We start from the raw sequence: 24,534 nt of genomic DNA on the forward strand, positions 1-24,534 counted from the left end.
AGCCAAGTTCATGCTCTGTGACTCTGATTTAGGCCCAGATCCAGAGAGGGGCTTAGGTGCTTAAAATATGACTTCACTGGGATTTATTCACCTAAGCCGCAGAGTGCAATCTCTCTAACATGCCCATGTTTAAGCAACATTCTGCTGTATGCCCAGAACAGACTTTTTTGCCCCCGAAGCAGGGTTCAGCTGCTCACAGGCCTGCCCCAGCGTGCCCTGGCCGGGCAGCGACCGGCAGCGCCAGCTCCAGCCCGGCTGTGAGCGCCTTATGTAACGACCGGGGGGGCAAGGTTTGCGGAGCAGCCCGCACGTCGCGCAGGGTTCGGCTGAAGCAGAGGGTAGATGATGCTGGCGAAAGGGGTGCGCACCCTTTGCGGGGTCAGCGGTCCAGCGCAGGTGATGCCAGGCGGGGCTGCAGAGCCACATCCCTGCCCCGCCGCCTGGTGCTGCGGTTGCAGAGCAGCGGTGCTGTCCTCACCAGCTGCCCGGCCCTTCGCACCGCTCGGCTGGGCTGTGCCACGCAGGAGCAGGCCGTGGGCTGACCCAGGTTCAAAATAACCCCGGGAAGGGACTTTATTTTTAACCTGGTCACCTCCCCACGCACCGCGGCGGCTGCCCGCAGGCAGGCGGGTGAGCTGGGCGGCCAGCAAGGCAGGTCCGCGGAACCGCCGCGCCCGCGGCTCCCTCGAACCCGCCGCCGTGCGCAGGTGCCCGCGACAGGGACACCGCTCTTTCCGATTTCATAACCCGAGGGGCAGCGACCCCTCCGCCGGCGCCACTGGCGTTTCTCGCCCAGCCGCACCGGGCGGGCAGCCCCGGCCCCCGCAGCCACCGCCGCCACCTCACTCGGACCCGCAGGCGGGCTGAGCGCTCGTCCCTCCCCCCTGGCACGGCAGGGAGGGAACCCCAGCGCCCGGCGGGGCGGCCCGCAAAGGGGAGGGGGCCGAGGCCAGGGCGGGGCCGGCAGCAGGAGGCCGAGCTCGCCGCTATAATAGCGGGGGCGGAGGGGAGAGCGCTGCTCGCCGTGGTTGCTTCCGTGCGCCAGCCAGTGTCTGCTTCATCCCTCTCTTGGCCGCTGACATGGCGCTCTCCAGCGACCCCCATTTCAAGAAGCTGGTGGAGTGGCACAAGGCCAACTCCCCCAAGCTCGTCCTGCGGCAGCTGTTCGAGGCCGACAAGGATCGCTTCCAGAAACTCAGGTGAGGCTGGGCGGCCCCCGCCCGCCTTCCCCCGCGGCTGAACGGGCCGGCAGCCGCTCCTGCGCTCCCCACCGCCCGCCGCGGCCCGCCGGGCCCTGGGGCTTGCGGCACAACGGGCGCTTCCGCGTGCGAGGCCCGGGGCGGTGTGGGGCTGGCTCCCGCTCTCCTTCCTTCCCGCCCGCAGGTGGGCGCTGCTGGAGAGCCAGGGCCGCGCCGCGGGCGGAGGGATGAACCTTCACGGCGGAGCTTGGCAGGGGCCGTGTGTTCCGTGGGGCTCCGCTTCCTCCCGCCCGTGCGGTCCCGGGAAGGGAGCGGGGCCCGGCCACCCCGCGCACACACGCGCGGCTGCTCGGGAGGCGGGCGGGGGGCCAGGGCGGGGCGGGTGCCGCCGGCTGGAGCCGCGGAGGCCGATGGCAGGTCGGGCACACGTGTCCCGGGCCTGCAGCGCCCCGCCGGGAGCCGCTCCGCGGCGCGGGGGCAGGAGGGAGCGGGGGGCGCTCCTCGGTGTCCCGAGGAGGCGGCCGTGCGCGCTTGTCCTTGACTCATCCTTGCAGCAGGGTACGTGCCGGCGAGCACAGCGCCGGCTGCGGCTCGCACAGCGGCATTGTGGGTCCTCCGCTCCTCCGTCTCTCGCACCCGTGTGCTTAGTCATGATAAGCTCCGTGATGGGATCCCGGCGAGCCACTCATCCATGTGCCCCCGCCTGTCAGGGGTCTGGCGGTGCCTCCCCCTGCCCTGAAACGGGAACGGGAGGATGTTCAGCAGGTTTAGCCCTCCCTTGCCTCATGCTGTCCGCGGTACAGGAATGCATTGCAACATACTCTCTGGTAGAGGAGGAAGCAAGATGTGGGAGCAGCATGATAACGTTCAGTGGTTTCATCCTGTAAAGCAGCACTAATGTTTTCTATACACTGGAAACTCTGCTAAGAAGTCGTGTGTGTGGTTACATTGTTGGACTGCACCAGCAATCTGGAAGGTCTAATACTATGTAGGTGCATTCCTGACTTGAGTTTTATAGTGACCCTGGGCAATACAGATACAACCAGCCTCTGTTCTGGAGTGTTGAGATAAAACTTATTGCATGCATCAAGCTTTTCATTAGTGTCCTAGGTGAAGTGGCTTTTCTTGTTAGATATTTCTTAAATTGTAATTAAATATCACATATGAAGTCCTGCATACCAGTATACAAGAGTTAAAATGTCACTTGCATTGATAGAGAAGATATGCTAAATTTTTGGAGTATTGACTTCATCTGGCTCTTCTAAGAGGACTTTTCTACTGTTAAAGGACTTCATTAATATTATCTTATACAAATCTACTAGTTCTTCTCTCATAGAGTTAGTTTTGGTTTCAGGTTCTCCATATCTCCAGTATATCCCAAGAGACTGAATTTGGTATAACCAAAAGGTATAATCAAGAGGTTTCTTAGAAGGTTCCTTCCTCAGTGGCTTAAGCAAGTACTCTTATTGGGGATAGCACTGTGTCTTAGTCTCTTTGGCTGTCACTTTAATATTAAAATTACTTTAACCATCAAATATGCTCTCAATCTCAACTAGTCAGTATATAATTGCTTTTGTGACTGTGTAGTATACTTAAACATTTTTGAGTGCTACACTGTCACTATGTACAGTTACTCAAAGAGAAGATACTTGAGAACTGTTGTTTCAGACACGCATACTCATCTCTCAAATGTTTTCTCCATGCTGAAAGTGACCAGTGTGTCTCCTAGAAGGTCTTTATCTGATTTTTTTTTTGTGAAATTCTTTACCAAGATTGTTTCAAATAGCTCTCCAGCTTAATGTCCTCTTGTGCTGCCCATAAAACAGTTGAAGTGTTTTAAGTTTACTTATCTACCTTAATCCTTTCATTTCATTATTTCAGGCCTGTTTCCTAATAAACCTTTGCATTATGGACTACCATGAGAACTTTCTCATAGCAAAATATGATGGCAGAACTGCCAGCCTGGGTTAGTCTGACAGATCTGCTTCTGCGCTTCTTGCTGATGGCCACTTTATGAGCCAGATCAGCAGGGTGGTGGTATTAATAGTTAACATCTGTTGAAGGCCTAGGCAGTCTGGAAGTTTGGCCACAAGAACCTCTCTGTAGTTTGCACCTCGCTCCTCATATGAAATTAATCATTATGGATACACTGCAGTTAGTTCTGCTGAGTATTATAATAAAATCATTGACTATCTCTCTTCCTTTAGAAGGAAAAGGGAAGCCTGTGCCCGTGTAAAAGTGCTTCCTGATACTGGTTCTGGAGAAATTCTAGACTGGTGTGAATCATTTTTAATCTGAATATTTTGTTTCTGAGCACAAGTATCTATTTCATGTTCTTATAAGAACTTTATACTCACTGTGCCCTACAGAACATAGGTAGAAGATCCTTTCTTCTTTTTGTCCTTCTTTTCTTCCTCAGGATTTGTATATGCTGTTTTCGGGATTGGGAATGTTAGTTAGACCTGTGGGGTACACCTTGGTCTGTCTTTGCCACACAAATGTAAGGTCTGGTAGGAGCAGTGGCTTATTTACTAGAAAAACTCTGCCAGTTTTGAAGGGGATAGAACTGATATGATGCAGCTATCATAAAACTCAGCAGATAATGGATACCTGGATGCTGATTAAGGTACTCTTGATTCAAATGGCTAGTGCAGGATGTAAAGTACCAGTATTACACTCCTGCTAGCTGGCTTGTGTATTATGAAGGATCAGAATGAGTCCTCTATCTAAACATACCACCGGGGAATCTGTGTGTAATAATTCATTTAGGGGTCGCTCTTTCTGTTTGTGCTTAGATGGGAGATAAAATCATTTGGAGATGCTGCAGGTGACCTGATTGAGGACTGTGTCACTTAGATGTGGATGTGGCTTATGTGACAAGCCTCTTGTTCCACCTGGGTAGTGTTACAGTTAGCTGCTGCATTGCAGAATGGGTGTTGCAGCTGAACACAACTGAGCTGCAAGGTTTTGGGATTCTGTTTAAATAAAAGGTGGATCTCTTGGTGTAAGGGTTTAAGATGAAGCTTCATTGTGTGCTGCATGTTCCACCTGGTTTGTGGGGAAGTTAGACCTGGTAGCTATTGCCTGCTTGTTTTGCATGAAATAACTTGGGATGCCATCTTTCTTCAAGTGAGTACTGATTTGAATCCAGCCAGAATTTCACGGGATACCTTGTCTTCTAGATCTAGTGAGATTGATTTTTACTCATATAAGTAAAATACCAATGAATTGGATAAATGAGATATTTGTCAGGTAAAGACAAAGAGGAGATTCTAAGAATTTCATGTTCATGGGGTGGAACACTGGGAAAGACGTTCTGTATGAAACTGTAGTATGAGAATTTTTAGAGTTGTCCTCTAATCTGAAGAAGTATTAGTATACTAATGGCCTTGTTGTATCATTAGTAAAATATGTTCAGGTCTGAGACCTGGCTGTAAATAAATGGCATCAAATCTCAAAGACTTGCTGGGTTTGTTCTTAAATAGCAAATTTGGCAGGTGAGAGGTAACAGTCCTTCCCTTTGCTACGCCTGTTCCAGGGCTCCTTTCACTGAAGAGAAGGGCAATAAACAGCATTGATAGTATTTTCCCTCACTTGCCTCATCTTCTTGCCTATGAAAGAAGCTTCTAGCATTGTGTTTGAAGCCACCTTGTTATTTAGTGTCTCTTGTATTTTAAGGCCAGAAAAAGGAGATGTTACTTTGTTTTTCCTGAAGTTAATGAAACCACCCAAATGTCTAGGCCTTGCTTGTTATTACTATGATTGCAAATTCGGCTCCCTTCTCCCTCTGCAGAATCTTGCCTGCTCTGTCATATCTGTTTGGAATAGCAATTATGCCATGGTCTGTCCCTGTGAAGTCTCTAGCATACATGGTCACTAAAATAACACTGCATATTTCTGTGCTCAAGTGTTGGGAAAGAAAAAGCGGGGAAATAATGAACAACACAAAAACGTTGAGATTTGAGATGGTTGGCAATTTCCTGTGGCTTGTGTGTGTGGAGCAGAAGGGAATGTCAGATATAAAAGGCTTTTTGTACCTTTATAGAAGCCCTGCTGGATTACTTACAGGGCTTTGATTCTTCAGGTTAGAGTAAGCGTATATATTTGGCTGTAAATTAGTGCAAAGAAGAAATTGGTAGAAAACTGTGGTGTAAAGGACTAAAGGGACTGTAGAACTTCTCACACAGATGCAAGGCTAGTAAATACAGTCTCACTTGATCTCGATTGGAACACCGTTTCTGTGATTCCTCTGGGATGTAAACCTGAAAGTGCTTGTGTTTTGAAGCGTTAGGGTTGGTGAAATGATTCGGAGGTTTCCACTGAGTCTGTGAGCACAGCGAGACTTCACCATTGCACAAATGATGTTTAATTCTGCATAGTAGTCGAAGGAATATTTCTGTACGTGAAGTTGTACAGATTTTTTAAGTCTTGTTCAAATCTCCATGTAAAGGAATGACTGTATTTGTTGAAAGGATCCATAGGGAGACAGTGTAATTGTTTAGCAGCAATAGACTGTGCTTAGCTTTTTACCTGTGATATATTAGGAGAAAACTAATTATTGCTAGGGAATACTAGTGGCTCAGTGAAAACAGAATGCGATTGTCCAACTGTGCATTAAATATACTTTATTGTATTTGAACTTTCATCAGTAGAAAGTTGATATTATGATTTAGCTTGTTGAAAGCCATGGTCTTAAATTAGAACAACACGCTAGTAAGTTGTTTTATGAAACTTGTGGGGCAAATCAGTCCCTCAGGTCATCTTTACGAACTTAATATGATTAGAATTCCAATTATTTTGTATTCTGTTGGAGTAATCATCATCTTGCTTAAAACAGTCCCTCCTCAGGAATGTGCAATTAAACAACTTGTTTGTTTTGACAGCTTGACTCTGAATACCGATCATGGGGATATCTTACTGGATTATTCAAAGAATCTTGTTACAGAAGACGTGATGAAAATGCTGGTGGAACTGGTAACTCTTTAAAATATTGAATTAATAAACCACATAAGTTTTTTTAAAAAGTTAACTTTTACCTTCAACTGGTTATTCTAGCATTGCTCATATACATATAACTCTGGATTTGAGAGACCATCAAAGTTATAAGGCATCTGTTTACAAATCTTGGCACTGTTTGGAGTCTTGCATTGTCCTTTAGCCCCAAGGCCATTTTTCGGTGTGCAGACCTGGTTCATGTGCTTAGTGGAAAGATTTTTGTCTGTTTAACAGACCAGCCGGTGTATGGCACTGTTGTTGAGATCTGCAGTAAAATAAGAGATATTAGTATAAAGTTGTGAGAGAAAGTGATGTCTTCTATACCCACAGTTGAAACAGTACTTTGTATGTCATGCAGTCTTAGAGATTGATTTGTAGTTGGATGTATTTTGGGAAGGAAGTTTGTGTCATTAGCTTCAATTTAGCAGTGTCCATGTTTACAACCCTTCCTCAGCTATTGGTTCAGCCAAAAGCATAGACCAGATAGGACACAGATTTTTAAAAAGGGAAGAACTAGCAAAAATAGCCATAGCAAAATTACTTTTGCTATCTTCAGTTAAAAAATAAAATAAAAAAATTCCACGACGGTACACAGAATCATTAATGAATCCTGCAGTGCTATGACGAGATGAAACTGAATAATTAAGATGGATTCATTGTATCTTGGTCATTCAGCATGTTACTGTGTAACATCTTAAGAAAATAAACAGCCTACATAAAATACTTGCTTTAAAATCGGATGATCGATTTTGAAGGTAGAATCTAGTGGGTCTTTTAATCTAACCTCTCTTACGTGGTAAACGTTCACACTCCTTAAAGTAGCTGGACCTTTGTAGTGCCTGTTGACTTCTTACTATTTTTAAGAGGAATCTATTTTTACATTTCTCAGGCAAAGTCAAGGGGTGTGGAAAGTGCCAGAGAGCGCATGTTCAGTGGAGAGAAGATCAACTTCACTGAGGTAAGGCTATTTCTGTCCATGGCTTCTTCCCCGCGGTTGTGCCTGAGTATTGTGCATGTGTGTGCATCTGTGTAAGAAAAGTCTTGGAAAAACTTACTCTAATAGCTACTCTGAAATGCTGGATGGCGGTCATGTTTGCTTCACTACTTAAATGAGAAATCTTTCTAGCTCTGACAAAAAGGCAGAAGAAAATGTGTGTGAAGCTATTCAATCCTCCCTTCAACAGACATCTTACATTTTTTTGAGACTTTGGTGGTGTATGCATTTTTTTTCTTGTCTTCCCTCATTTGTAGAGAGGAAGATGAGTTAGATTTTGTAAAGAGCATGGAGCAGGGTACTGCATTCCGGGTATCCCGTACATGCTTTTCCCTAATGTCGGTGTTCATAAAGCTAAGTGAATTGCATACAAAGTTTCAGTGAGGCTTGTGTAAGACTTTCTGCTTTGGGTTGTTGGTGTTACTTATCTCTGGGTAGTTTAACAGCAGAGACCATAAACAGTCTAAGGAAATTAACCACCTCTTTCAGTAAGATGGCAAACATATTCCTTTTTCTGTTGATGGGGATGTTGTAATTATGGCTAAGTCTTTATTAAAAGATATAGAAAACTACCTTTTTTCTGAAGTTATAGATAGGATGAAAGCTGGCAACTCAACAGTATAGTATGATTTATTAGTCTGCCTTTAATATTGAAGGCTATTTAGTATGCTTGAGTTAAATTAACAGGAATCAGTATTTCCTTTGACTTGGTTATCGACTGATGTAGCTGTTGCACAAGCTGTTTGCTTAACTCAGCAGTTGGACATTGTATTGTTTGTGAATACTACATTTGTAGAAATGCACAGACAGAAACAGATACAGCTTCACTGGAGAAATGCGTCCTCCTCTGTATGAATACCTTCAATTCACATATGTAATTCTAGCTAGTGAGAAAAGGAAGTGCAAGGAGGATGATAACTCTGAAATCTGCCTGCAAGGTTGTTTTTTCAGATCTTGCCTCTCATTAGCCTCGTGTAACACAACTTACTTCTGGCCAGGTATTATGGAGTTACTCTTCATTGTCTACAGGAGAGCAAAGGCAGCAGAAACCTTCTCAGAAGCACTTAAACAGAGTTTTAAACCGTGATGTGTTGCTGTTCTGCTGCTAGCTCCTGATTTTGTTGCTGTCTTGATAAGGCAACTTCATGTAGCAGTTACCTTGCATAATGAGTCTAGAAACATCTTTTTCATTATCAGGCTGTTTCTGATTTACAGTCAGAAGTTGACTTGGAATTAGATTTGGTTTATTTTTTTCTCTTTGAATAGAATACAGAATCAAGTTGGCTTGGCTCTGGAATATGAGCGTGTGGACAGTGTGAATTTGTCATGAGACCTTAAAAAAAGGATGCTGTCAAACAGCATGACTGAATAAACCTAATGTGATAAGACAGAAGGGAGCTGCTTAATGGCAAGAACTGACTTGTGTGCTGCTTTTGTTCTGCTTTAGAACATTTTTTAGCATATTTGTCTGAAGTACTTAAGACTTGTCTGTATTTGGTGCTGCGGGCACTGACTGCATGATGTGTGTTTATGTGGAAATCCTTTATAGCGCACCCAAGCATGTTGCTGCCAGGTGCCTGTACCAGATGAGTTAAAACTTGCAGCTTGATACGGCACAAAGACAGCGCATTGCATCTGACAGCTCATGGGGACAATCTTCATAGGCCACCTGATACTTAGGAAGTACATCTGGTCAATGGTAAATATCAGGTCAAATACAACTGCTGCTCTTGATCAAGGCGAAGCTTCCTTCAAGCCTAATAGTGAGCAGTAGTTACCAAATAGTACCGTTTCATAGCTGCATGTTGCAAAAAAAATTGCATCTGTTCACCCTGCATTTAAGTGGATACACTTTGATTATTAGCAACTGGAAGAGCTTTTTCCTATTCCAAGTCAGTAACCACCAACTCGATGTTTTTTGAGTTAGCATTTTGTATTTGAATCATAACTTGGCAGTTCACGTTGTCTGTGTTGTCTTTGTCTCACAATGCCTCATTGTAGCAAGTAACAATGAGGTAGGGCAGACTAATTTTTTAATTTGTTCATTAGTATTGACTAACTCCTTCATTCTAGATTAAAGCTTTTAAGCTCCTGAACAGGCAAATCACAGGCCAGATTTCAGTGCTTTGACTTGTGTATAACTGTGGAGAATTAATATAATATGATAATATGACCTTTTTTTCCTCATAACACAACATATCTGGTATGCATGGGTTCAGGGAACATTTCATTGTGGGCAGTGAGTAGAATAATGTGGCTATTGTATTCCTTTTTTTGTCAAATGTTTAAATATGTATTTGTCTTTTCCTATATGAAATGGACTAGTCAGGATAATTGACAAAACACCATAGAAAATAACCTTGGCTGCTTGTTACAATTGATTTTCAGTATTGTTACAAATAGGAAATAACTTTATCCTTGCGTACCTGAAGTATGCTGAAGTAATTAAGTTAACTGAGTACTGAGTATTGCTGAATTTTCAATCTCAATCATTAAATGCTTTTCAAGGGATTCTAAGCTTTATTTTTTCAAAGCAACCCAATAAGCTATTTGTTTATTTTGCATATTATATGCTTTTGTAAACCCTCTATACTGAGTCTGTGTATTGAGAGGGTCATCTGTATGGCTGATGATAACTGTATGCATATACACATACACACATGAACTACTAATTCCAGTTAACTTAAAGGATTTTTAAGACTTGATGATTGTATGACCTTCTGGATGAGGCACCTGAGGCCTGTGGGTATAATTTGGAAACGGTTTAATCTTTTTTCTCCTTTTTATTTCAGAACCGAGCTGTGCTTCATATTGCTCTGAGAAATCGTTCCAATGCACCAATACTTGTAGATGGGAAGGATGTTGTTCCAGAAGTAAACAAAGTGTTGGACAAAATGAAACACTTCTGCCAGGTATAAAATCCCACCATAGCTTATTTTTCATATATTTGTTCTATACCCAGCCAGGTTCTTACATGTGTAATGTGAAGGAGTGATTGTGGGCTGGTTCACGTCAGTTATTGTGCCCTGGTTTGATGTTTATGATAGTTCTGGCTCAAACATGGAGTTGGAGCTGGTTTTAGTATGATTTAGTATGATTCACTCAGTATGTTCCCAGTTGGGTTTTTCTTTAATGGGATCTCTAGATGTTGCTCTTTTAGCAGTAATCTTGCATTTACTTCAGAAGTCTTGTAAATCATTAATTTTCATTCAAATATTGCCTTATTTCTTGCTAATTTTTCAACTACTTTATCAAGTAGAGGCTGCCTCTTAAAATTTGTGTAAAATCAGGAGGTAGAAGCTTCCAGCTCCCTTTCCATTTGATTATGCTCTACTCAAATGGTTTCTTAAAGATCTTCTGGTCTTAGGGCAGATCCCTTTATGATTCTATTAATTTTGCAGCTTTAGCAGCATTGAAGTTTTTTGTACCCTAGTTAAATACAGCAGTTAACAATTATTTTCAAATCTCATTAATTGTTCTTTGATTCTGTATGTCATCTAGAAAATGTAGGCATCTGTCAGATCAGTTGAGGGAAATGCACTGAAGAACTTCATAGAGCATTTAACAAAGTCAAATTTATGTGTGATGAATCAATAAAAGCTCAATGAATAGTTCTAGTGAACCTTAAAAATGGCTGTAAGGATCTGAGCTGCTTGATTGCTATTATCCAGGTGGCAGTGGCCAGTATCACTGCTAACTCATGCTTGTAAACCTATACAAAATGAGCCTGGATTATGTCCAGTTCCTAATGGATAAATGCCAAAACCACAATAGCTGACAGTAATTGGTCTGAATTTGGTAGTTTCTTCAGAAAAAGTGATAGTTGAATGCCTGCAGTTCAGTGGTCCATTTTCCTCTGTAGAGTTTTTTAGCTGATTTATATTTTGGTAGTGCAAGACAAGACTTTTCACTGGTGTCATTCACTGAAACCTGTGAATATTGCTTTCCATGCAGATCCATATTATCTGCAAAATAAAAATGAAGTTAAGCAGTTCCTTTGGAAAGAGTAACAAAGGTGTTTGTTTCAGTTGACTCACATTAAGAGTACGGCAATATCAACTACAGGCTACGGGAATGGTGTATACTAAAAATGGGTTTTTTCTGTTTGGAAATACAAAAAGCTTTAACTTAAGCACCCATAGGGAAGGAGAGCAACTATCAGCATAACCAGGTGATTTCTTGTAGAATAATGGCTTTTTAAGTGGAGAAGGTATGTAGAAATGTCCATGATACTAGACAGATTCCTTTTGTGAGGGGAACAAATTTAATGTATAGATGGTATATGATGGACAAAATTCAATGTGATGGTTGCAGTTTTGTTTGTCAGAACTCCAACTGTTAAAACAGCAAGAATAGAGCAGAAACCTGTACTATGTGCTCTTAAGGTGAAGCCCAGAGACAAATATTGATGCAAAATGTACATGGAATAAGAAAGCTTTTTGAATGTTTGGTTTGCCAATAAATCTGTCTCCATGGCTTTATTAATATATTTGTTTTCCAGTTTAGTTAGTGAAGTTGCTTCTAATTAAAGATACTTAAAGAACCCCTTCAGTTTCAAATATTTGTGGCAAATAGTTTAGTGCCCAAGATTTTTTCATTTTTTAGCCTAATTTCTCTCAACTTTGCCAACACTGTAAATACTGTAACAGTCCACACAGAACAAGAGTTTGATCTTGCAGTGTGTTTTTTAAATATGTGTGTTAGACTTCTAGCACTTAATGAAGTATCATCTTAGACATAACTAAATGTCTAACTAAGAAGGTAGCTTTGAGTGGAGGCTTTGAAGTCTATGAGCTTGAAAGTTGTCTTTGGAGACTTTTCTACAACAATGTCTGAAAACACAGCCTATTTCCAGTGCTAGAATCACTAACTTTAGTGCAAGTGTAAAATTACTTTTTTTTTTTTTCCCCCCAGAGGGTCCGTAGTGGTGAATGGAAAGGCTACACTGGAAAGGCAATTACTGATGTGGTCAATGTTGGGATTGGTGGCTCTGACTTGGTAAGTTCCTGACTTCTGTGCATCTTCCACATCTTTTTGTGTGTGTACATGCTTGCAACGAAGATAAAATCTCATCATTGCTCCATCCAGGGCCCTCTGATGGTAACTGAAGCCCTGAAACCATATTCCAAGGGAGGCCCTCGTGTTTGGTTTGTGTCCAACATTGATGGTACTCATATAGCCAAAACCCTGGCTGAGCTTAAACCAGACACTACGCTCTTCATCATTGCATCCAAGGTATGTCCAACGCAAGCCCTGGGGTGTGACTTTTCTAACTGTAAAGGATTCAGTCAGAATAGAGATCAGGGATTTCTAGTGTGGACTGTTTCTATAAGGCCTGTTGTGATTCATCCTCAACTTGCTGTGCAAGCTTGTGTTGCTACTGAAATACTTAGGGATCCAGAAACCGAGAGCTGAAAATGACTGTTAAGAAATAGGAATTTCCCTGACAATGACTTAACCTAAGCAAGTTAGACACAGGAGCGATTTCATGATGTCTAGAGTCTATGTCTCAGCACAAGTTTAAACATTCAAAAGTTATTTTCATGTACTTCTCTGTGGGGGGAATGTATGATCCTATGTAGCTGTTTCTTTGAAATTGAAGATCTTGTTGCATTCCATGCTTTTATTTAATGTTACTTTTGGTCTTTTATCTTAAGGACAGTGTTACTTGTTAACAGTGTTCTGGTTTTTGCATTGATGTTTTGTATTGAATTGCATGTAGTTTGAGAATCTATTCTGCTTTAAGGTAGTAACAAAAGATCTTCACCTGGGCTCCTTGAGTACTATAAGTACTAAGCTTCTTTATTTATGAAGAGGTAAAGGTAGTTGGTAGTTTATAAGATAATGCTTATTTCTGAATGCAGACTTTAAAGCTGCCTTTTTTAAAAGTCTTGCCTTGCTGATAATTCATTCTGTAAACATAGTTGCTGGCTGCCCTCTTCCTTTGAAGAATACTTCTGTCTTCGCAGAGGAAACTGGTGAAGACAAACTTCATAGTTATGTAACTTGGGTCACCTTTGTTTGTAAAGCCCAGTAGAACCTTTTTGCTGTTGAAGACAAATCTGCAACAAGTGCACATGTGTGTAATGTTGGCCATGCTCTGTGGTGGTGCTCATTATCTTATCTTGGCAATACTGCAGCCAAGCAACAACTTATGGAATAAGGAAGCTTCACAAAGTAATACTAATGGTCACTTTGAATAAATGAGTTTACGATCACGGTTCAAAGGCTTAGGAGACTGCCAAATTGAAAGAGTAACACTTCAATTTCTGTTTGCCAGCCTGTAGTTAGATAATTGGATCTGTTTGGAAGAGGACAAATGGCATTTTTTTGTTTTCCATAACAGGCTTGTGTTTCATAATGAAATATTTCTGGAGATGGGTGAGAGTAGGTTGAATCTAGTGTTCACCCTTAAAGCTAAATTTTGATGGTTGAGTAGATCAGAATGGTTGTAGATACTTGTATAACTGCATGACTGAACTTCTGTGCATACTTCATGAAGCAGGAAAATGTTTTCCTTTAATCAGCAAATCAAAATTATGGCAAGAATCTTAGCAGAAATGAGTATTCCTACATGAAAAAGTAGGAATTGAAGAACAAGAGGACAGTCCAGCTAGGTCCGTGTTCAATCAGTTCCTTTTTAGTCAAATGGTAAAACTTCAGATTTAGTGGAAGACTGAAGTAAAAAAATTTAGTCTCAAGGTTTTGCATACCAGTTTGGGAGAGGGAAGGTGGGGAATAATTATTCAAATTCTCGATATATGGTAGTTGAAAAGTACATAGGCAAATCTAGCAACACTAGTCTTTAATGGATTGATAAGCTTGCTGTAATTTTTCTGAAATCTGGCAGCAGCTGTCTTATGAACATCTTGAATCACTCTGCTCTGGTTGTCTGGAATGTATGTTTTAGGAGCCTGGACTTGTTTCAGTTTTAATTAAGGTGTTTTGCATACTTCCTTGTTTTCTGATGTGCAGACTTTCACCACCCAAGAAACTATCACCAATGCGGAAACAGCCAAAGAGTGGTTCTTACATGCTGCTAAAGATGTAAGTCTAACATGTTTGGGTTACGTAACAGAATGCAACGGTTTTTTTATTGTGCAATTTCTCCCTGATCATTCAGTGTGCTTTGGAGCAGAGCCAATAGCTGCCCAAACATAAGCTGTATAGCTCAGCAAATGCTGTACATATAACATTTCAGTGCTTCACAGTTAGTGACAGGCTGTTATATCCAATCAAAGTGATAAAACCACTAGGTTTTTGTTACAAATGGTTGTCATGCATTATTCCCCCAAATCCTGCCTGTTAAGTAATAGAGTATAGCATTTGCCTTAGGGCTGTCTAGTAATTTGGTGGAACCACAGATACAGAAATTTAAGAATATGGTGTCTATGTGGCATCACCTTCCAGTTCTTGGCAAATCTTTAGAAATGAAGCTATGATTGGAGTGATATACTGACATATCTATGGCAGATGTCTGTGCTATGAATAGAAACCTTGTATTTGGCTCATTCTCTCCTGTTTCTAACCTTTAAAAGAAAAAAAATAAAGCCAGATACTGCTTGCTCAGGTAACTGAGATAATGTTTAACCTGTTCCAGTCAGGATAGCTGAATTTAACTTGAAAGCTGGGCTTTGAAATTCCTTGTTACACTACTGTTACAGATACCTCATCTTTGTTCACCAGAACACTTGCTGAAAGACCAAAGTCTAAATCTGGAGTTTGAGATTTATCAGTAATTCCAGTTATCTTGATCCTTTGACCCAGCCATAAGTGTAGTGCATGTACAACAAACTCCAGCTGCTCCACAGTGTTCATAGTGATGTTCCAAACTGATAATGTGCTCCTGAGGAAATAGTGTGCTGCTCTAAATAGTGACTGTTTCCACTGGGCTTAATGAGAATGTTATCAGAATGCTGCCCTCGACAGACATGCTGCCAAATCCCACACTGAATGTGAATGAAGTGAATAAGATGATTTCAAGTTCATAATGTAAAGATAACTGATGATAGTCAACAGTATTTTGTTTAAATGTAGATGGTAGCAGATCAGGTTTATGACCAGAAATCAAAATAAATTAGCATCCCAGATCTAACAATCTGTTTATTTTTATTAAGCCTTCAGCAGTGGCCAAGCATTTTGTTGCCTTGTCTACCAATGGTGTAAGTATAACCAGTCTATTTTATTTTTTCTGTGTACCTTTAAGATGGCCTCATTTTAAAATCCAGTAAGGAAGCCTGTCTTTTAAGACACCACTGCTTGAACACCAAGTTGACCTTCCTCTTGAAATGAAGTATATGAAAAGAACTGAAATGCTTCTAGAGTAATGAACTGTAGCAAGGTTGGACCTTCATCGTAGATTTGTGCTTTTTCTGCTAGAGCTTTAAATCTGAAGTCAAGATCTCTTATGCTTGAAATGATTGTTACTGAGTGTTACTTGTAATTGCTTCAGTGTGTGTGAATGCAGTTATTACGTAAACAAATATTGCTCTTCTAGATTCCTCAATTAAACGCTGAAGTAATGCAGGTGGTTTGTGTGAATAATCTGAAGCACTCCATGAGCATAATGTACCCTGATGTGGTGTTTCATGCAAAAGTGTGAATTAGAAAGACCAATAGCAATTAGAAAAAGACTGCAATAATTAAGAGGCTGTCAGGTACTGTGGTGTGACATTCCTTTCTTCCATTCTGGTTTTGTTAAATGTAACATGAATGTCAGTCCAACTCCTACCTGTATTGCCACTTAGATTGGTCAGAAAATGAGAGTATGTAATTGATTTTATTTGAGAGTGCTAAATAGTGATCTCTGGAATTAAAGGTATACTTTTTTCTGATGGATGCTATGTATTTTTTAACATAAAGGGTGTAATTGAGGAATTGTGTATTTTAAAGTACCCAACTTGTGCTTTTGATTTACTAGACATAAAACTTTAAAAAAATGTTGGTTTTACTTTCAGCTTTCTTACACACTTCCTTTTTTTTTTTAAAATTCTAGCCTAAAGTTAAAGACTTTGGAATTGACCCACAGAACATGTTTGAATTTTGGGATGTAAGTAAATGTCTAATTTTGTGTGGTAGATGTTAACTGTTAGAATAATCTAACTTCAGAAAATGTTAACTAGATGTCAGGAAATTGCCCAAACACCTAAATTATAGAAGTTGTATTCTTGGTACTGAAACATCTGAAAACTTGTAACTAGAGGCAGATTGAGAACATGTCAGGCAAGCAAGTAGTCTTGTCTCTTGGCCATTCCATTAAAATCCTGCAGTCAGAGGTCTGAAGAGAAGCCTTCAGTGTTCTTGGCTGTGTGATCAGCTGTTGGGTAACAGGAGATACAAGTCTTAGCTTATTCCTCAGTGTAAGTAGTTATTATAAGATGTGACATTTGACTGTTGGGGTCTACTGTATGTAATCTAGGCCTCTAAAGGTCAAGCATCAGAAATGGGAGCCTAATTTGATATTTTATAGCAGATGCATATTTTAGGTATACTGCCCTTAGTCTTGGCCCTTAATCAGAAACAGATTGGTTTATGTCTCATTGGCTCTGTGCCTCACAAACTAGATTTTAAAGCTGTTGTTTAGAAATTACCTGGAGCATTACCTTTCCCTAGATAGTGCTGTAATCTTGCTGAAGTAGGTTTCACCTATAGAGGAGTGATATTAGGAAAGCAGTTCACTTTCAAATACTAAATTTGGTGCTTGTATGAACTGGAATTATCAAAGGATCTGCTTCAACACATGTTATATAAATTGAACAAGCAGGATAACTTCAAAGTCTCAAAAAATGCATACTTAAGGGTTCATTAGGGAGTTACTGTAAAGTGCATGTCCCATTGACCATGCCGTATAATGTGTAGTGAATTATCACCAGAAGGAATATTGGTTTTGCTGAAAGTAGTCTAAATGTATCCTGCTATTTCCTAATAGTTTGAATTTAAAAGCCCTGCACTTATCTCTGAACCAACCTCTTGTTTTCAGTGGGTTGGTGGTCGCTACTCTCTGTGGTCTGCCATTGGTCTCTCCATTGCCCTGCATATTGGTAGGTATTCCTATGAGGTAACGATGCCAAGAATTAATCTGTTTGCTTCAGGAATATAACTGTGAAATGGATTAACAATAGTGGATTGTGGATCATCTTAGGGGTAAATATTTTACCACAACCTGTTCTGAGTGCTTGGATGTTTGTGCTAAAAAACCAATCTGTAATGTGATGGGAATGTTGGTATTTTAGTACTGTAAAAGCAGTTTTGGAAGTTACCCATATTAGGTAAATATAGTCAAATTCCATTTCTTTAGTCACTTGCATAGCCAGAAGTGCCTGATTTATGTAAAACCATGTCAGTGTTGAAAATTAGACATTGCAGCTGACATTCCTAAACTATTTAAAAGCAGGGTATTTAATTTCTGTAAGTACGTACACGCTATACATCAAAATCCTCTATCTCCAGTTCTGCATACCAGCTCTGTTTAGCACTGTTAACTATCTCTTTCTCCCATTCATTTTGTCCCCAGTATTTGTTCTTCTAGTCTATTGGGCCCAGGAATGCTGATTCTATCTGCAGTTGATTGTGGAGCAAACATAGACTCACTAAATTGAGCCCCACCTACTTGTATTGTTGCAGGGTAGCATTGGCATTTCTGATGCAGATCTCAAATGCAGGTGAATGTCCAGGGGCTCTAACTACTGCTGTTTCCTGGTGAGCAGCAGTTTGCATTTGTTCCCTCATCACTTCTTTCAGATATCTGAAGTCTGAAATTGTAGTTTGTTTTTCTAAATAAAGCTAGAATTCCTTTGGACTGAAGTTAGAAGAAAAGTATTGGGGTTTAAGTTCTTGGAATGATATGAATAGGAGCTGTCATGTGTAGAAAGACCTATGTGAACAGCAAAATAAACCAGTCAGGGACTTACTGTTTTGTCTGCAATGAACTGGTCATCTCTGCTGTCGGACAGATTTGGTGTTGACTGCTGACATGCCAGTCTATCTGCATTTCTTGCTCTCATGTCCTTCATCGTCCAAAGCTGGCTTCTGACCATAGGTAGAGCCGCTGCATTGATTGCCAAACGCTTCACCTCCGTTTTTCCATAAAAGAATCAGGATTTCTGGCTTTGCAGGGAAGGATGGTATTAGTTAAACTACTCATTAGTGAAAATTGATGGTGATTTAAACACCCTAATTATAGAGCGAAGAAAAATCAGGTGAATTGTGAGGAGAACAGGGAAGTGGGGGGGGATGGACCTTTTTCTTTCAGAAGACCTTTTTACAGTTGTTTTTTCCTCAGACCAGCACAGAAATGCCTGTTGTGCTATCCATGTCCTGTTTTTTTGAGGATGTTTTTCCCATTGTGGCTGTGAAGTAGCTGAGTGTTCAGACTTGCTGAAGACTATGTAGCATTTAATAGAGAGCCTGGCTTTAAAGCCTGTTTCCCTTGCCCATTCTGCTTGAATGGAGGTTTTGGGCAAAGGTTTTTAAAGTATGTTTCATGGAGTTGGACTTGCTGTGAAGTCCAGGCTTTAATCCTAACTAAATATATCTGGTTTATGGGATGCAAATTTCAGGAGAAGTCAAAGTGCAGCTTTGAACTACATTAGTATTTGGGGGCCTTGCTGCCTACAAGGAATCTCAACTGTTTTGCAATTTTTTTTCTACAAGAAAAATAAAGTTTGAGTTTTAATAATAAATAGAAACTGACTCTTTCCGTTATTAGGTTTTGACAACTTTGAGAGCCTGCTTGCAGGAGCCCACTGGATGGTGAGTGGACGTCTGTTTCACATTTGTTCCTTAACAGCATTATTAAGATAACTGAAGGCAGGTTGGTTTCTAAAGTTCAGCTCCCCATGTCTTCTCAGTGTTTCTAAAATTACTGTGCTTGGGATGGTCTCCCTGGATCAAGGCAACAGAAACAATTTAAGAGTTGGGAGGGTTGACAATTGTCTTATCAAAAGTGCAATTGTTTTCCTTTGTGTCGCATAGGATAATCACTTCCGCACAGCCCCCCTGGAGAAGAATGTGCCTGTTCTGTTGGCCATGCTAGGGGTCTGGTATATAAACTGCTATGGATGTGAAACCCACGCCCTTCTGCCCTATGACCAATACATGCACCGCTTTGCTGCCTACTTCCAGCAGGTAAGGCTCAGAGTAAAGATTTCAAAAAGCGAATATGTAGATACGCTTCTGTCCTGGTTCTAGAACCTGAATGTATGTTTCTAGGTTAGAACTGCAATCACTTCAACTCATGTAATCAAAGGCCTAAAGAGGCTGGTGCCAAGACTGATACCAGTTTATTTGCTTAGTTAATTTAGGGAGTTTTTTCCTCAGACCTCCATTATCTTGATGTCTGTGAATTGAACAGCTATATCCCTGGCACTTATGAAATTCATATAAAAGGGTACCACTCATAGCACTTGTAGTTGAAGTATTTATGGAAACTTCTACTGATATTGTGTGGTTCTGCAAGAAAGGTGATATAACCCTTCCCTTCTTTTAGGGTGATATGGAATCTAATGGCAAATACATTACCAGGAAAGGCTCTCGCGTGGACTACAATACCGGCCCGATTGTGTGGGGGGAGCCTGGCACCAATGGGCAGCACGCTTTTTACCAGCTCATTCATCAAGGTAGGCTGAAACTATTCTATACCTTGTTTTGGAATTAAATTATGAAAGGTTTCAAAGCTGCAAGAGAGTCTGCAGAATTGAGACTAATTTAGAGGCTGGGTTCTAAAGGCTTTCCTGTTGCAGGGTTATTAACATGGCTTTTTTAATAGGAACTCGTATGATTCCCTGTGACTTCCTGATCCCAGTCCAGACCCAGCATCCAGTCAGAAATGGTTTGCATCACAAGGTAATAAGTTATTTGTCAGGGCACCCGTATTTTCTTGTGGCTGGTAAGGTATTGAAGCTTATTCAGAACTGCGATGTGCAAGATTTCTAAATGTCCCTTTGAAACTATACCTATAGGCTCTATGAACATTCACAATAGGTTTGAAAATATCAAAATTATAGTTACGTATTGTATGTGTGTAATACAGTGGTATTTTTGTTCTTGAAGAAATCGCAGTCCCAGTTATCGAGGCAGATCAGTTATGTGGCCTGTTGGCCTACTGAAGCTAGAAAGAGTAGAGCAAATAAGTATTTGGGGAGAATGTCCTTTGTAGGAATTGTAAGGAATGTAATTCTTGCACAGTAGGAAGAAGCAATTCTCAGAGCTGATGAAAACTTCCTCAGATGCTGTTGCAAGTCCTAAAACCTAGGACAAAATTTAGTGAGTATACTAGCATGTTGAGGCTGATAGCCTTGTATACACATAGATATTTTTTAATAAGTCCAGTATTTTTAGGTTAATGTATGATCCAATTAAGGGTTTTCAGTGAACTGTGTATAACAATTTTTAAGTTCCATAGGTGCAAACTAGTTCAGGTCTACTGCTTACTGCATAGTTCAGAAAAAGCATGATTCTTCACTGCATTTCAACGTTGTCATGATTTCGGATTACAAGTGCTGTTTAAATAGTTTAATAGTACTTTTTTGTCGAGTAACACTAAGTACAGGTGAAAGTTTTAGAAGATGACTTTGTGAAAGAAAGTGACAAAAGGTTTAGTTGGAATCTAGGTATAGTAAGAGTTTATTTTCAGTGTAACTGGCAGGACAAATCCATGTATGAAATTGCAAGGTGACGTTAGGCAGGGAATAGGAAACTAAAAGCTTCTGCTGACTTGCTAGGGATCAGTATATGGTATGCTGTGGGGATTTTTCTTTATACAGAGTAATTACATTATAGTTGGTTACCTTTGACTAATCTATGCACCTGGCTTTCCAGGCACATGGTGTAGTATGGGATGAAAGTATAGACTATACTGGGTGAAAGGGGTGTGTGAAGTCCTTTGTTGCGCCTGGGAGGCTTGCTGCCTGCTTCAGCAGGGGAAGGACTCTGCAAAACAGTCCTGATGGTCTTTAGATACATGCACTGTTAAAATAATAACCAAGTCTCCTGGCACTCTGAGGTAGAAAGCAATAGTGAGCATTAAACAGTTTAAAACCACTGCACATTTTACTGCCATAGTGTTAGAGTTCTAACTCCAGAGCGGGTCTCGGTCTAGATTCAAGCACTAGGTATTGCTATTCCAGCTACTGAAACAGCTTGAGTTGATGTTTTTATTTCTACCTGCTAGATCCTTTTGGCCAACTTCCTTGCTCAGACTGAGGCCTTGATGAAAGGCAAGACTGCTGATGAAGCTCGTAAGGAACTTCAAGCATCAGGACTGAGCGGAGATGCTCTGGAGAAGCTCCTTCCCCATAAGGTAACAGGGCTTTGGCACTGGTGGTGCAGACCGTGTGTTGGGCTGCTCGGTGGAGTTGGCTGGTGGGGCAGTGCCCTCCGGTGGCGGTCGGGTTCTACTGGCTTGGCAGCCACGAAGGTTGTGTGACTGACTTGTGTTTTACTTCTTCCTGTAGCCTACAGTAGCCACTAGTGGGGGTTGTAGATAACATTTAGCCATTGTGTTTGTAATAACACATGAAAACAATACAATTTTATGGTTGAAGTTGTTAGCCTTTAAAGCTTTCAGGATTTTGTGTTTGTTGTTAATACAAATAATGTGGGCTACAAGGAAAATATAAACTGCAGGTTTCGGATGTGAGTTTTGCAACATACTAGATCACAACTCTTGTTTTGCAAGGTCTTTGAGGGAAATCGACCAACCAATTCCATCGTGTTTACAAAACTCAATCCATTCACGCTGGGAGCTCTCATTGGTGAGTAAACAGATCTCTCATCTGTCAGTGTTTATTAAGATTTTCTGATAAATGTAATGATAAATTTCTTTTCCTGCTTATAGCCATGTATGAGCACAAGATATTTGTTCAAGGAATTGTCTGGGATATTAACAGTTATGACCAGTGGGGGTAAGTCTCCTTTATCTGTTTCTTGTATATGTATTGATGGTGGTATTCCTTAATCTGTTGTGATGTTGAAAAAAACACAATGAGAAAAATAAGTGTTTATACTTAAAGCAAATTATCATAGGATAGTTTTAAATGAAAACAGATTTTCTGGGGATAAGTCATCATGGATCTTTGTTCAGCTGTGCATAATGACTTCGTAGCTACAACTTTAGCTATGGACCTTTGTTTAGTTTGATTAAAAAATACTATGAATGCAAAAAAGAGTCAGTAATAATGAACAAAATAGTTGAGCAGACTGAACACTTGCGTTGAGATTTAGAAAGGGAAAATAATTTCCCTTATAGAAGGGAAATAATAATTTTACCTCTAGCAACATTTAGTAGGCAGCTTGCATGGCACCTGTTAAGCAGAAGATTGAGCACCTCTTAGTTTTTCTGTACTGGAGATGCAAGAACATTCTTGGCAGATGTCTTTGTATATAGGAGCCCTGTGTCTAATGCATGGTTGCGTCCGTGACCAAGGTTAATGGTAGAACTCCGTGTGGAGAACAGCAGCTTTATGAGGAGTTAGTAATTTTGTTACCTTTAAAAATGGGAGACTTAATCAGAATCTAATGAGATTCTTTTAAATCTATAGTAATATTAACTGTACAACATACTATATGAAGACTTGGACAAGAGAAAAAGACTGGGAAATGAGTGAGATTTTTTCAGGTGAAATCTGCCTGTGTCGTGAGGGGTTATTTTGAAGAGCAAGTTTGCTTTACAGGCCTAGAAGAGCAGTTTAAACTTAGAGGCTGAAGATAAGTCTATGTATATGTTTTCTTAGAGCTATGCTACCACAGTAAGTTCTTTAAAATATTGTAGCAGAAACTGATAATGAAAGACTGTCTAATTAAAAACCGATGTCTGCCATAAACTCTGAAATCGGGAGTGGGGTAGGAGCAAGTACAGCTTTTACTGCAACATATCAAAATCTAGAATGGCATCCAAAACTAACTGTGGAATGTGGGAATGTTGTTGAACCAGCCTGGTTTCTTGCAGCTGTTGGAATATCCTGGGTTGTTATCCTGCCTGTGGCTGGAGGGCCTGGGTAGCATGCTGTGGTGTTGGGGAAGGCTTCCTGGCCCACACCTCTGCTGTTTATAGTCTTGGTGCTACAAATCAGTGTTCTGAGTGATGTCATGTTCAACAGTGAACAGTAGTGAGCTGAATGCACTCTGCATTGGGGCAAGCTGTGTAACAATTGAGTACTGAAGGGGAAAAGACTCTACTTTTAAAATAAAACTTTCTCTCTTTAGACATCCTGTAATTTGAGAGCTGTCTGTTCAGCTAAGCAGCTGTGAGAACTCCAGTTGTTCATGAATGGCACTGAGTTGAATAATACCAACTTAGTAATTTGTAAAGGGAAGAACATTCATCATAGTGTTCACTGTCAAGTGACTTTTTACTGGCAGCTATTTTTAATGTCAATGGATTTTGATAAATACTGTAAGTTATTAGCACTAATGTTGTTTTTCTTCTTTCTTCTCCTGCTTTTATAAATGCAGAGTTGAACTTGGAAAACAACTTGCCAAGAAAATTGAGCCTGAACTGGAGTCAGATGCTCCAGTGACATCTCATGACAGCTCAACAAATGGGCTCATCAATTTCATCAAAAAGCACAGAGCCTGAAATCAAAGATTTGGAGGATATCGACAATCTAACCACCCAGTACCCAAATCTGTTGTAGTTGTGCTTTTTAGCCACTTCTAACACAAATAGCACTTTACAGATGTAGCTTCTTCACTTGTTGCAGTTAATCTTGTCACGTCAAGTGTTATAAATGAAAACTAGTTTTGTGAAACCCAGAGATTGTATAGTGGCTTTCTATTTTTGTGGCTGTTAATCTGTAAAGTGCAGCTGGTATGTTCCTCAATTCTTATCCCTCAACTTCCTTAAAGATGATCACATACTGATATTAGAAAATAAAAGGTATGATGGACGAGTAAAACTTCTTCACTCTGTATCTTGAAAGTGCAGACCTAGTAACATTTGCCTCAATGAGTGTGTAAGGTCCTCTGAAGCCAAGTAAATGAGCTTCTGTCTTTTTTGGACTGGTTCTGCTGTGAACTGGAAACTAGAATGTGTTCAAAGAATCAAATCTATGGCTGTAGATTGTTCAGATTACATAATTTGATGCATTTGAGCAAGTTACAGATTTTCATTTTCTAATGCTACTGTGAAAAAGGAAGTTTACTAGTGTTTGGTAAAAGATCTCCTGCTTTTTCTCCATGAACTTATGAAAACCCTATGTGGACAACTATCCAAAAGGAAGAAAGTTCCTGGGGTGACAACGATATCTTAATTTCCAAGCAGTTTGAGTTTGTAAAGCAAAATCTTGGGATCATGTGCAGAAGAAATGTGGGTTTGATATTCTCCAGAGGTAGTTTCTCTCACACTTT

At 40.7% G+C, this 24,534-nt stretch overlaps 1 protein-coding gene across 1 annotated transcript; it reads left to right on the forward strand.

The window, feature by feature from the left end:
* The first annotated feature begins 967 nt into the window (after nt 1-967).
* GPI (glucose-6-phosphate isomerase) lies at nt 968-24,083 on the forward strand. The gene is made up of 18 exons (XM_065848334.2): nt 968-1,199; nt 6,083-6,173; nt 7,084-7,152; nt 9,981-10,100; nt 12,103-12,186; nt 12,277-12,423; nt 14,164-14,235; nt 15,306-15,350; nt 16,184-16,237; nt 17,168-17,228; nt 18,896-18,939; nt 19,162-19,314; nt 19,676-19,805; nt 19,955-20,031; nt 21,359-21,487; nt 21,866-21,941; nt 22,025-22,091; nt 23,641-24,083. The coding sequence occupies exons 1-18, from the start codon at nt 1,081-1,083 to the stop codon at nt 23,762-23,764; spliced, it is 1,662 nt and encodes a 553-aa protein (XP_065704406.1). The 5' UTR covers nt 968-1,080; the 3' UTR covers nt 23,765-24,083.
* The last annotated feature ends 451 nt before the right edge of the window (nt 24,084-24,534 follow it).

The sequence above is a fragment of the Patagioenas fasciata genome, chromosome 13 (assembly GCF_037038585.1).
Source record: "Patagioenas fasciata isolate bPatFas1 chromosome 13, bPatFas1.hap1, whole genome shotgun sequence".
NCBI classification, from domain to species: Eukaryota; Metazoa; Chordata; class Aves; order Columbiformes; family Columbidae; genus Patagioenas; species Patagioenas fasciata.

Coding starts and splice junctions, on each gene's coding strand:
- GPI (XM_065848334.2), top strand. CDS start 1,081: ATGGCGCTCTCCAGCGACCCCCATTTCAAGAAGCTGGTGGAGTGGCAC. Junction 1,200..6,082: donor GATCGCTTCCAGAAACTCAG/GTGAGGCTGGGC, acceptor TTGTTTTGACAG/CTTGACTCTGAATACCGATC. Junction 14,236..15,305: donor TCTTACATGCTGCTAAAGAT/GTAAGTCTAACA, acceptor ATTTTTATTAAG/CCTTCAGCAGTGGCCAAGCA.